We start from the raw sequence: 12,920 nt of genomic DNA on the forward strand, positions 1-12,920 counted from the left end.
TTCAACATCTGTCTTCATGTTCCTACAAAAATTAGCATAAGATAGTGGTTTCTGATGACACCTCTAGTGAAATATTTTGACTCCTACCAGTAAGTTGCAAACAACCTGTCAGGTGGATAATGTCAGGTTCCCAGTCCTGCATACTAAAATGGCTCTGTGGGTTGTTTGGGGTTGTATGAAATGGTCTAAATGCTGGCTTGAGGCCTTAAAAAGAGCAAAGACAATCACATTGAAGAGAAGCATCAGGCAGGCAGGCAACATTACTCCTGTGCAGCACCAGCAGAAAAACTAGAATCCACATTGGATGTTAGGCATTTTGGTCCATAGAAAGGACAAAACAACTCCGCCAGAAACAAAAAGGAAAAGTTACAAAGATGGATTTTTGTGAGTGAAAGGGCCATAACAATGACATGGGCTTGTGGTGAGAGGTCAGGGGAAAACTGGAAAAACAGTTATGGAGTACCAAAACTCACTTAGGAATTTTACTGTTCTAAGATAAGACTGGAGTCTCTAGAAGTTGCAGAGTCATTATCAAATAGGCAAGGAAAGCTGACGGAACACAGGACAAAGAAAAATAATTTATTAATAAGGAATATTATTTAACAGATGTCGAGTCCATTGGGATCTCTCCAAGCTAGACAATTTTCATGAGAACAACAAGAAGCAAGATCTATGAAAGTTGCTTTAAAGGGAAGGATGGCTAAATCAATAGGAAACACATTTCCTCAGTCAAGAAAAGTAGAGTGGTCTTTAGGACAGAAGAGGTTTTAAAGAATTCCCTACGAGAGAAAAACGTGACTTGCCCTCCAGCATCAGCTCAATTTACTGGAGTTACCAATTAATACTTTGCCCTAGCGAATGTTTAACATCTATTAACACCTGCACATCAAGCTTCTGAAAGTATCACAATGAAACTTGGCAAAAGATCGACACCCCAGCCCTATCAGTGCGAAGATAAAACTTGAAGGAACAGAGGACTCTCCAGTAGAATGGCATGATAACCCAGTGTGGTTAAAAAGAAAGCAATAGTCTCTCCTCAAACTTTCTCCCAGGACGTTAAAATAAGAGTCTTTCACGATACACCTTGCCAAGTTCAAAAATACAGTACCGACTCCATAATCTTAGAAAGTGGGGATTCATTCACTAAGCCCAATTTTTCCCGCTCTTTTCTCTCTCTCGTCATCAGTGAAGAATAGCTCCTGCTGTGCATATTCTGTCTGCTTTCCAAAGTCTACGATAACTACAGCTTCCCCTGTAAGATTTCTGTTTGACTGTTCACGAATAAGGCAGCCAAATGTGTTCCTTTGAAGCTCCTCCCTTCGGCTGCTTCTTCTTTTTTCCCCTGGAAGTTTCCTTGAAGATTTGCCTTTTGCATGAGGACAATGATGGGGAACTGCCAGCCGCTGAGCCTTTTCCTCAGTGCACTAAGAGAAAGTTGAGCTGTCAGCAGATCCATGTTAGCAATAAAACACCAAAACATCAAAGCTTGTTAAATCCTCCTTCTGAGGTAAATAAAACAGCAGTCCAGCCTCTATAATTCCAAATAGAACAACCCTCTCCTCACGATTTATTCCGTGAGCTTTAAAATACCATTTCTCCCCTCCTATATACATATATACTTCATATTAATTCCAAGATAAAATATATCTGCAATCTTGATCGAATATTTCCTTTCTCCCAAATCCCCTTTCTTTCCATTTATCTCCAATACCTATTTCAACACGTGTTTAAATTTAAATAGTTATTTTAATTTCCTTGTTTTTTTAAAAAAATATATGTACATATAATTCAGCTGATTCTTAGGATATTTTGCTACAGAGATATTTTCCACGGTTGAACAATCTATTGCTTTATGCATATGGACAAGTGTAATACGAGGGAAGTTTCCAAATATAATTCCCACTGTTCTAATAAATAATTAGAGTTGACATTAATGTATTGTTTCGCTAACACAATACAATCTAGTTTTGGCAGATAACCATTACTGGCATAAACATCCAGTACGATTCAGACACCTCCTGATCAAGAAGTGTAGTCCTCCAGTCCACCCAGAATCACAGAGCTCTGAGCCAATCCCAGCCTTTAAAAACATTTTAAAATGGTTATTTTTTACTCATTTGTTTCTCTCCCAGGAGTCATTTTTATCAAAACTGTAACCCGCCAGGGCAAGCTGACAAAATCTTGCGGCCTACTGCAGAATAACAAATGGTGCCCACTGCAATTAAGTTGTGGAATACCTAAGGTCAGCCCACGTTTTTGGGGGCAAGTAAGCCAAACAGGGCTTCCTTTCCTGAGAGTAAAAACACAGTAAAAGACACATTAGATTTATTGCTCATTCACAATACCCAAATCCAGGCGCCTAGCAAAACTGCAACACACTGTTCAATAGAAGAGCCAGCCCTGATTTATTTGCCACTTTAAATCTCTTCCTATGGGAGCCCTATTAGATGGCAAGTCATTCAGGCAGAACAGTTTGTTTTGTAGTGGAGAAGGGATTTTGTTTAACTTTTCTTCAGGGTTACAGTGGTAACCTTCTTTGCACATAAAACAGCATTCTGTGACCTCCACAGAGTATGAAGCAGTCCATGCTGAAAAAAAGAAGAGGAATGAAATTACGCAAGAGATCTGTTAACATGAGTGATGAGCTACTTCATATGCACATGTGAACGTGGTCATGGAAGACAAGAATAGTCAGAGACAGGTTCTCTTTCACAGCTGTGGTGCGTTTAGCGGTTAGGGAAGGGGTATGTGTGAAAATTATTTGGTAGCCAGTTTAGAATTGGCCTTTTGGTAAAGATGGATGGATGGATGGAATTGTCTAACAAAGGAAAGGAAGATTATTAAAAGAATCAGACCTTGTTCAGTCATCATGTCAAAGATCAGTTTATATAGCTAGCTTTTTCAGGTTCTTCTCAGCCTGTGGTCCAAGTGCTTCTCTTAGCACAAATCTAATTTGTTCCATCCATTCTGATTAAACGTGGTAGCCGCCTTTTATAAAAGTCCACAATAGGCAAATCATCTAGTTTAGTGTGATTTAATCTGACATTAGATTATATTTACAACTTTCATGACAAGGTGTACAAGGACCCTTTCTTAGCCTTCTTGATAACCATTATGGTATAAAATGTAATGCCTAGGTGGGAGAATATGCTGATGCATAACAGTTCACAAAATTTCCAGGGTCACAAGGGTCACCCACTAAGAACATCAAACTCTCATATCACATTCAGCTGAAAACTACAGCTAAAGCTCAAATTTAATGGAGGGAGTAGGAAAGGGCAAGGACTCTGCAATTCTTGATTAGATTTTTCTTCCAGAGCAAAAAGCTGTAGTTCAACATTGCACAAAACATTAATAGCTCCCTCTTCAGAAACTAAAATAATTAGCAGGGCTAAAAACTGCTTTGGAAAAAGAAGGAACTGCAGATGGGTGACCATGGAAAGTTTGTGGAATACTGATTCCACTCATCTGAACCACAATTACAGATATAGTTGCAAATTAAAATGGTTATTCTCTACATAAGTCATTGAAAGAGAAATAGAGAAGACAATTGAAGGAGCAAAGAACCTCTGTTGATTAAATAATAAACTTATTGCATCTTTTTCTGTTTGATTTTTCTGCACATTCTGTCCTCCCTTTTTTTCTGTCTGAAATATACCAGAGTTGTTATGCTAAACGTCTACACATAGGAAGAAATGCAAAAACAAAAGTCTAGAAATAAAAGAAAGAGGAGAGGGGGCTAAGTTCATTAAGAAGTAAGAGTCAGAAATAAGTCTGAAAGAATACACTCAAGTATGAAGATTGGCAGCCTTAAAAGACCCTGAAGAGGCCTGAGAATAGAAAACCAGACCACTAGTTCTGCATGGACTGCAACAGTCAAGCTAATTAAAAATAAAAAGTTTGGCTGGAAGCATATAAAATACCCATGGGGATGTGAAAACCTGCACACACAACATTTCTTTTGCAACCAAGACATTACATACCCCATCTCACTTCTCTGGGGCATGCCTTGTAATTTCCCTCTAGGTTTTTAATCTTTCCCCCCTATTCTTCCTTTTTCTTATCAGGTTTTGGGGGAAGGAATAAGAGACAAAACAAAACAATATTGAAAGCAAATAACCGAAATTGACAATTGTAGCCCAAGTGAATGGAGAGAATAATTCATTCCCTTTTATTTTTATTTTCCTTTTCTGCATCATTAAAATGACCACAAAGGCTTTAGCTCTATTGCAGGGACTAGAATCTTAATGGAAAGGTTACCTATTGGAAAACCAGCTGAACTGAGGGTTGATCCCCATTAAGTTCTAGATAAGGCTTAGGCTAGGAGCATTAACATTTCTACCTGCAGGGATGGAGAGGAAGAGGAGTTTGGAGAACTTGATTTCACAGCTATGGATAAACAAGGCTGTTGTGCAAAAGAGCAAGGTGTTGTTATGCCTCAGGAAGCTGAAGTCTTCGCCCTATGCAAAAACAGGGGCTGAATAGTGACACTGCTCTAGTCCATTCTTGGCATCTGTCACACAGCGTTGCCTTTATGCTGCCAAGGGATAAATCATCTTGTGTTTCTTCTAGGGGTACCCCTGACAAGTATGTCAGCTGTTTCTGCCAAGTTGGCTGTTCCTGTGTGTGAACGAGCATCCTTTTGCAAACGGGATACCAACCTGTTCACTAAATCTGTGGAAACGGATCTCCTTCCCAATCCTCGATAAAAGGGGATCTTTTAAAACAGTGGCAGAAAAAGTGAGGGGGGGACGGGGACGGGACAGCGTGATCAACGAGAACTACCGTACTAAAGATTCCTTATTGCCTTTTTAATCTTTAGTTCCAATCATCGCTCCAACCATAACGCTCGGTCTGCAGGCGGGAATGCTCCACCGCGCCCGCTCCTGTCTAGCGCCAGCCTTCAGTTTTTCCCGTCGCTCCCCAAGCTTCTCTCTCCACTCCCGGGAACAGCAAAAGGGGCGGGGGGGGAGAGATCCCAGCAGCAAGTGCCCGTGCATGCGCTGTGCTGTTTTGCGGAGCTCCCTCCGTCCCGCTTCATTTTAAATTCTCCAGAGCTCAGTGACGACTGGAGCGGGACGCCTTGCTCGCGTCCCCGTCCCCCCCCCTCCCCGAATCACACCTCCCGTCGCCTCGCGGCAGAAAGGGAGCGAGTCCTTCTTCCAGGCATAGTCGGACTCTTTCTTCTCCTCCCCCACCCCAAGATCGGAAAGTATCTTAAGAGCTGAAAGGGGGGGACCGGTTTGCCCCCTCTAAGCTCCTCAGGCGTAGCAACCCTCTTGAAAGAAACGCGTGTCGACAAGTAAATCCATATTGGCAAAGGAGGAAGAGGGGAAAGGGTTAACTTCCCGTTTTAGTAACGGGAATGGGCGATCCAAAAAAAGAGACCAACATAGGGAAGGGAGGAAAGAAAGAGGGAGGGAGGAAGGGATAGATGGACCGGCCAGCTTTGTCTTCCCAGCAGAGGCTGGAGACGCACGGATGGCCCACCGGCTCTTAAAGGGCGCCTTTTCTGTTTAGGAACAACAAGTTGGTTTGTTTCCACCGAACGGAATCTCGCAGCTCAGAAATGTCTCTCCCCCGCTTTATTCCCTCGTGCCGCTCAGACGGAGGCTTTCCAAGGTTTTTTTTTTTTTTTAAAAGCATAACATCTCCGGTCTCCTAAATCATAGGAGGGTCGGGGTTAGAGGAGAGGAACGGCAGCAAAGTCACCGCGGCGAGAGATTATTACAAAGTAGCTGGATGGGGTTGCGTCGGGAACTTCCCATCCTTGATTCTACCCACGGTCGTTTACTTTCTTCCTCTGCAGGTGCTTTCCGAAAACAAACACCCCCAAAACTTTGATCTGATTATTCAGCCCAGCTCTCCAATCACTCCTTCCCCCCTCCCCCCGCAAATCTCATCCTTTTATTTCCCCCCCCCCCCCGAAGACTAAAACTGCCATGCCTCTTACCATAGACCCCTTGTCCCCTGATGTACACCGGGACCAGCGACAGGAATAAAAGCCACAGAGTCTCCATCTTCAAGGCAGAACATTCATAGCCAGCGAAGAATAGAAGCCAGAGCCAAAGGCAACCCAGCAGCCTCAGATGGTGGATCCGTTTAAAAATAAAGGCGAGGAGTGTAAAAATCCCTGTTGTTGGTACCCCCCCCCCTTTCCGCGGCCTCGAAGCAGAGGAAAGGATGGAGCCCCGGAGAAGAGCCGGGGCCAGCCACGGAGGCGTCTCAGCCCGGCTGGCGAACTCGAGTCAGCCAATCTGCTTCCCAGGAAGCTTGCGCTCTCCTCCGCGCACAAAGGCAATCGGAACCGAGTGAAACAGCCTCTCTCCCCAGACCCGGAGTTGCGGGGATGGGGGGGAAGAAAGGTGTGTTTGCGTGTATGTGTGTGTGTGTGGGGGGGGGGAAGCAGGCAAGCCAGGGGTCTCGTTGCCCCGTCCTCTTCTTCCCAAGCTCCGAGAAGAAAATAAACACAGTCCCGCTCACTCACGCCCAGATACACGGAGGGAGAACAAATGAAGGGTGGCGTTCTTAACCGAATAAAAGAAAAAGTCGCTAGAAAGAAGAGGCGATCCCAGCGGCGGCGAAACAAATCCAGAGAAACTTCGGCGATTCTGCCCTTCGGCGATGCCCCGACCTTTCCAATTGCGTTTGTGCAGAACGAAACGTCAAGTGCTCCCTCGAAAGCTTCGGCTTCCCAAACTGCCTGCCAACTGGGGGCCAACTCGAAAGAGACAGAGACAGCGAACGGAAGGGGAGCGTTTAGCTAATAAGCCTCTGGTTGCAACCCCTGGAACAAACAACCCAAGCGAGGAGGGGGTAGGGTGTGAGTGCGGGGTTGGGGGAGAAATGCAACAGCTGGGGCGAAAGGTAAATTCTCAGTTTCTTGCCTATAAGCTGCTTTTTTTTTTTAATTTCTCCTCTCTCTTCTTTTTGCTGGCACAATACCGGTGTTGAAATTAATTCAACTCAAGGACGAGTCCTCCTGGGCGTCTTTTCCTGTATTCCATTTAAAAAAAACCAACTTCTTGGTTTCTTTTAGCTGCCAAGCTGGGGGTCTTGCTCGACTGCAACGTTCCGCATCGCGCTCCCCAAAGCCGCCTTTGCTCAATGAGCCCTGGGCTTTTCTAAGTCCTTTCCACCCCTTCCGTTGGCTTTGTCCAGTTCGTGGATGCGACTTTTCTTCCTCCTCCTCCTTCCACTCACAAATGCAAAGTTTCCGCACGCTGAGTGCGACGGTGTATTAGCGGTTAACAACCTCTCTCTCTCTCTCTCTCTCTAATTTCCCTAAAGGTACAGACTTTCGTCGCTCTTCCTCCCGACGGCGAGGAAGAGATGGTATTTTCTAACGGGAACTTGGAGGAGCGGAAGAACAAGGAACTTCCAGAAAGTGGCTTTCAACTTGAAAAGCAAAGGGTGCTCTGTGGAAAGGGGCGCGTCCACCGTCGGCTCCGCCCCTTCTTAGAAGGAGGCTGTCCTTTAAAAAAAAATGGCCCGCGTGCCACAGCTGCAGTTCGCCGCCGCTTCTCGCGGGCGAAAATTGTTACTGCACTTCGCTCGCAGGCTCGCTTGGCTGTCTTTCGTTTCAGACGGTCGACCGCTTAGAGACGGACCCTTAAGCATGAGCAATTTTGGTGTTCTCCTTTCTCTACGTGTTCTCGCCCGTAGCTCCTGGAGGGCTCGAAAAAGAGAGCGATCTCCCTCCCCCCTCCCCAAGCAAGGGCAACCTGCTAATTACAGCTTCTAATTCTAAACATCTAAGCTTGCAGGTTCAGCTGCGAGTCGGGTCTACTTCTTCCCCTCACTCCTCCCCTCCCCATTTGATTCCTTCTAGTTAAGAGAGGTTTGGGGGGGGGGAGGCAAACAATTAAATCCTCCGTGCGGGGCTGGAGCGGCGTCCTGCCTCCGACCCAATTCCCTCGAGCGCCGCTCGACACCAATTAGAAAACCAAACAGAAGCTGAGGAGCGGAGAAGACCGATTTGTTTATTTATTGCCTGGCGGCGGCTTTCTTCCTCTTTCCTTCTTCGCTTTCGCGCTCCTCCTCTCTTCTTTAGCCTCTCTTCCTTGGCAAAGAAATACCGGTTTCTCAGCCATCCTAGAAAGAAACGGCGGGTGCCTTTTTCCCCCCTCTCTGGCCGTCTGCGCCGCCTCGATAACCCAGGCTTCTTGTCTTTGGAACGGACGGAGGCGAGGGAGCTGGACGAGCAGCAGAAGCAGCCGGGCTGGGCGACAAAGCCAACCATACAGGATTGGTTTGTATTGGGGGGGGGAGCAGCGTTAGGAGCACGTGGGCCGCGTAGGAGCCCGCGTGGCGCGCAGCTATGTTACACACATGAGGTTGGCGCGCCGTTGTGGCGCGTTGCCTTTTTTGGCGTTCGTGCCCCCTTGTCCAGCCCCTTGGAGAGGGAGCGCGCCTATATTCCGCCTAGCACTTGTACGTCTATGTCGCTCTGGCCCTGCTGTGTGAGGTTTTTTTTAGCCCGGGGCCGCCGAGGCCATTAGGTATGTTATTATTCTTACGTGCAACTACAGCCAGCGAGTGTAGTTTGGAGGCAATGGGGCGGTTATCTACGCTTTCCATTAGCTGCGAGCCACTGTCGCGGCCGGAGAAGCTCCCCGCAGCGACGGGGGGGGGGCGTGAGGGGAGGATAAGACAAACAACTTCTCCAAGAAACGAGCGGGACGCTTCAAGACATCCCAAGGAATCTCCTCAAGGGACCGATTGCTGGAAACAGCTGGAAGTGGAGCCTCTAGTTAAGATGGTCCTTTTTTTCTTCGGCCAGGGTAGAGAGAACGGCTGTCTGCCTGTAATTTGTCCTGGGATGGCAGACTCTAACTGACAAGTGACTTTCTCCTTAAAGCCAGTACACACTTTATATCTATCTATCTATCTATCTATCTATCTATCTATCTATCATCTATCATCTATCTACCTACCTACCTACCTAACCTACCTACCTACCTACCATCATCTATCCATCCATCCATCTTTCCATCCTTCTAATTGCAGACCATCATATTCCTATCTCCATGATTTAAGCCAGCCTTCCCCTATATTGTAGTTTCAAATGGACCAGAAGACCACAACTCTTGTTTCCAGAAACCATGGTGGTTCACTCTGCTGAGAGATGATGGTGGCTGTGGACAAACACAGCTCCAGATGAGAAAAAGATGGACTGGCAATGGCCAGAAACATTTGAACTGTAGCTCACAAGAACAACAGCTATTAAGAAATGTCACCTATGAAGAAGAACAGGATGAACTGTATATAATCACTTTTAATGATATATGTTAGTAAGAACGGTTGGAGTTATTTCCCAGTATATTTCAGGGATATTGTGGTGGGGAACACTGACCTAGGAAAAATTCTTCCTCAGCTCCCATTTGCCCCCCTTACAAATATATTTTCTGTATTTCATGTTCATGTGGGAATAGGTATTAAACTACATTTCCTCAAGGCACATCGGTTTAATTTGCACATTTACACTGCCATTTCCTTTGAAGATTCTTGTAATAGAAAGGTAGGGCAGAGGTGTGCAGACAATGCAAGTGAGGCTTTTAACAAATTTTAAAATATTAATCTAGAAAGGTCTTGCCCTCCTGAAAATGGTAATAGTTCTGCTAAGTTTTACTCCTTATCTAAATACATTTCCTTAGATAATTGAACTTCCATCAGCTCATCCTTGTCTTAAAATAGCACTATGAAGTATTATTTTCTCCCAGCACATGAAATAGATTTGAGTTACCTGCAAGTAATGAGGTATGTTTGTATTTTAGCATGAAACTTCTGGTGGTAGGAAACCGGGACTCTTTAGTGTTTATTTTTTTCACTGAACTCCTTGCATTGAAGAAATCGATTCTTATTTTGATCATTGCGTGGTTGAGTAGCTGGAGGTGCATTTGATATACAGAGATTTTTCCTCTCTTTGTCTGGTTCTTTTGCAAGCAGCTGCATTAGCAGCCCCCTCTCCTTTTACACATGCAAAAAGCAAGGCAAAAGGAAGTTGGGGCAGGGGAGAAATGTGTTGCCCTTCCAGGATCCTTTCTAAGTGCCTGTCACCATGTCGGCTCTATTCAACACGGAGCTCCTGGTGGAGATGGAAGGATCCCACTCAATGTTTACAAACCACCAGAAATCTTCCTTCCTCTTCTTTGCCTGCACTGAGCTTCACCTTTTGGTGAGAATTCAGGCCATCTCCTCTTCTAGGTCTTTGCTTCATTATCCCCTTTCTTTATTTCATGAGAAGGGAATGCAACCATCAGGTCTGGGAGCCACGTGTGGTTTGCAGGCAAGTTGCTGGAGCCAACAGAATAACAACAACAATAGCAAACATGTATGCTGTCGGATTCTCAATGACTCAATCTGGATTCAAAGGTTTTCCAAAGCAGGTTCTGCCTCATCCTGATTCTAGCCAAAGTCAATGGTTGTTTGAAGGAACAATGAAGGCTGATTTTTAAAGGGCGTCACATTAGAAAGCTGCCATAATTGGGCTGGAAAAATCTAAACAATCATTAGATGGCAGTAGAAACCTCTAAGATTGCTGAAGCTAGTGGTTAATTGGTTTCTGGGGCCCAGATATGGTAGTGCTACCTATTCTCAGTTGCCAAAGGGCGAGCTGGTATTTCCTGCCCTGAGTGACCAAATCTCTTAAAATAGCCTGTCAAAGCACTTTGTATTCATTTATGCAATGGCGAGATTTATAGTGACACTGCAACTGACCTGTTGGAAGTTTTTGTTGCCGACAAGCAGTATTTTAAATGAGCCATTTCTGTGTCACTTCAAATGTATTTCTTTATTTCATTTATATTTCATTTATGTCCTGCCTTTCTTATGTGAGGCTCAAGGGAGGATGTAGGGGATTTTTTAAGTAGAACTCAAAGGCATGGTTGTTGCATCCAGAGGCACCATACCTTTCCTTTTATTTCTTTTCTCTATTTGACATTTATAGAGAGAAAGTACTGTGTGCTAGGATTTCCTAGCTTTCCGTGGATTTGATCACTACCGGCTGATTTTTGAGTTATGCCTTTATATATAGCTGTTCTGGAAATCAGAAAAGACATATTGGACTTTGTCTGGGTACAAAACAGCCTGGACTGTCCCTTTGGATAATTGTTCAATGGATTTTTCCATAGTCATATTCATATATATTTATATCTCAACAGGATCTGTGTTATGTAGTTATCAGCAATTCTATAAAAGGGGTTGCCATACATCATTAAAGAACGTAGCTGCCTCAGCAATCATGCCTGTTAATACATCACTATATACAACGGCTCACCTGCTAGGAGGTGTCACTGCCATCACTCTCTCCCCTCATCTTACTCGATGCTAGAAAGGCAATGTGATACCTGAGGTGGGGAATAATGTATTTTTTTTACTGGTGGGCTATTGATTTACTATGAACAGGAATCATTTCTCCAGTTATAAAGAGTTATGGCCCAGCCAAAGACTGGTTACTAACTCATGCTGTAACAAATAAGCAGTTAACAGACATAGCTGCTAATTAGTAAGCAGTTACTTTCAATATAAATGGCATTCAGCCATGGAAAGGAGCAGTTTGCTGACACCAGCAACGGGGAGAACAAGAACTGACAGAGGAGCTCTCAAAAAAATGACCAATTTTCCTTCAATGTTGGAGGTGGAGCAGCTCAGGCTGTTAACTGGAACCATATCCTTTGATTTTAAAAAAAATGAAGAAGGCAGAAACAATCTGGAGAAATACTGTACTCCAGCTTACTTCATGTGCTTCATTTACAAGTGAGTTGTTTGAGAAATCTGTATGCCAGATTTAGGAGGATGCCCAAAGTTAGGAGGATGTTTAATGTCCACCTTTACCGAATGCTACAAGAGTTGTTCAGTATAAAATGGACGGTGCATCGCTCCAAAGATTGTGACAAACCTTCCTCCTTGCTGGTTGAACTGGCTATAGATTGCACAACATCCTGAAGGTTCCCCATCTGGGTGTAGAATATCCTTGCTACCTACCCGTGGTTAAATTAATTCAGGAATTAACTCTGTTAATTTCAAAAAATCTTAATTTGCCTGCAAATATACCTAATTAGCTTTCAGGAGAAGTGATGCTATTGCATCTTCCTGCTTATCAACATCTTCTGTTGTAATATGTTGGGATAACAGTATATCCAGACAACCTTTCATGGACCAAGCAAGTCTTCAAGTCAATGATCTAATCAGAGTAACTGCTTGACATGTATTAGAGGAATAGAAATTGACATCTCCTATAGTCATGTAGAAAGGGACGCTGTGGCTCGGTGGCTAAGACAATGAGCTTGTCGATCAGAAAGGTTGGCAGTTCAGCAGTTTGAATCCCTAGTGCCATGTAATGGAGTGAGCTCCTGTTACATGTCCCAGCTTCGGCCAACCTAGCAAAAGCATGTAAAAATGCAAATAGAAAAATAGGGACCACCTTTGGTGGGAAGGAAACAGCATTCCATGCGCTTTTGGCATTTAATCATACCGGCCACGTGACCACGGAGACGTCTTCAGACAGTGCTGTCTCTTCGGCTTTGTAACAGAGATGAACACCGCCCCCTAGAGTCGGGAATGATTAGCACATATGTGCTAGTCTTATGTTCATGGAATTATGTTAATATTAATTAAATGCAAAGAAAAAAATCTATGGTCTTGCAGGGTTTATTTAAAATGGGTAGGTGTCTTGCTTTCCTAGTCCACAGAGTGGATTATGTAAGTGCAATTAGTACTTCTATTCCAGATGAGTTAGGAAAAGAGAAGCAAAAGACACTCTGTGCTGCGGGATACGCACCTCCTTGCTCGGATTCAGTTGGTGCCCTTCTTGACAGGTTCCTTTAGATATCTTTCTCCTGAAAGTCCTGCAATCTAGTTGGAATATTGCTGATTTTATTTGTTTCATTTGAAGTTTTATGTATGCATTATTCTGTATA

The 12,920-nt window shown here is 44.3% G+C and overlaps 1 protein-coding gene across 1 annotated transcript in view; it reads right to left on the reverse strand.

Moving 5' to 3' along the window:
* MDGA1 (MAM domain containing glycosylphosphatidylinositol anchor 1) overlaps window positions 1-6,020 on the reverse strand; it is a 334,259-nt gene extending 328,239 nt beyond the window's left edge. Inside the window, 1 exon segment of the mRNA XM_032216752.1 lies at window positions 5,954-6,020. Coding sequence (XP_032072643.1) covers window positions 5,954-6,020 — 67 coding nt within the window.
* Between the last annotated feature and the right edge of the window lie 6,900 nt (window positions 6,021-12,920).

This window comes from Thamnophis elegans, chromosome 4, assembly GCF_009769535.1.
Source record: "Thamnophis elegans isolate rThaEle1 chromosome 4, rThaEle1.pri, whole genome shotgun sequence".
In the NCBI taxonomy this organism is placed as follows: domain Eukaryota; kingdom Metazoa; phylum Chordata; class Lepidosauria; order Squamata; family Colubridae; genus Thamnophis; species Thamnophis elegans.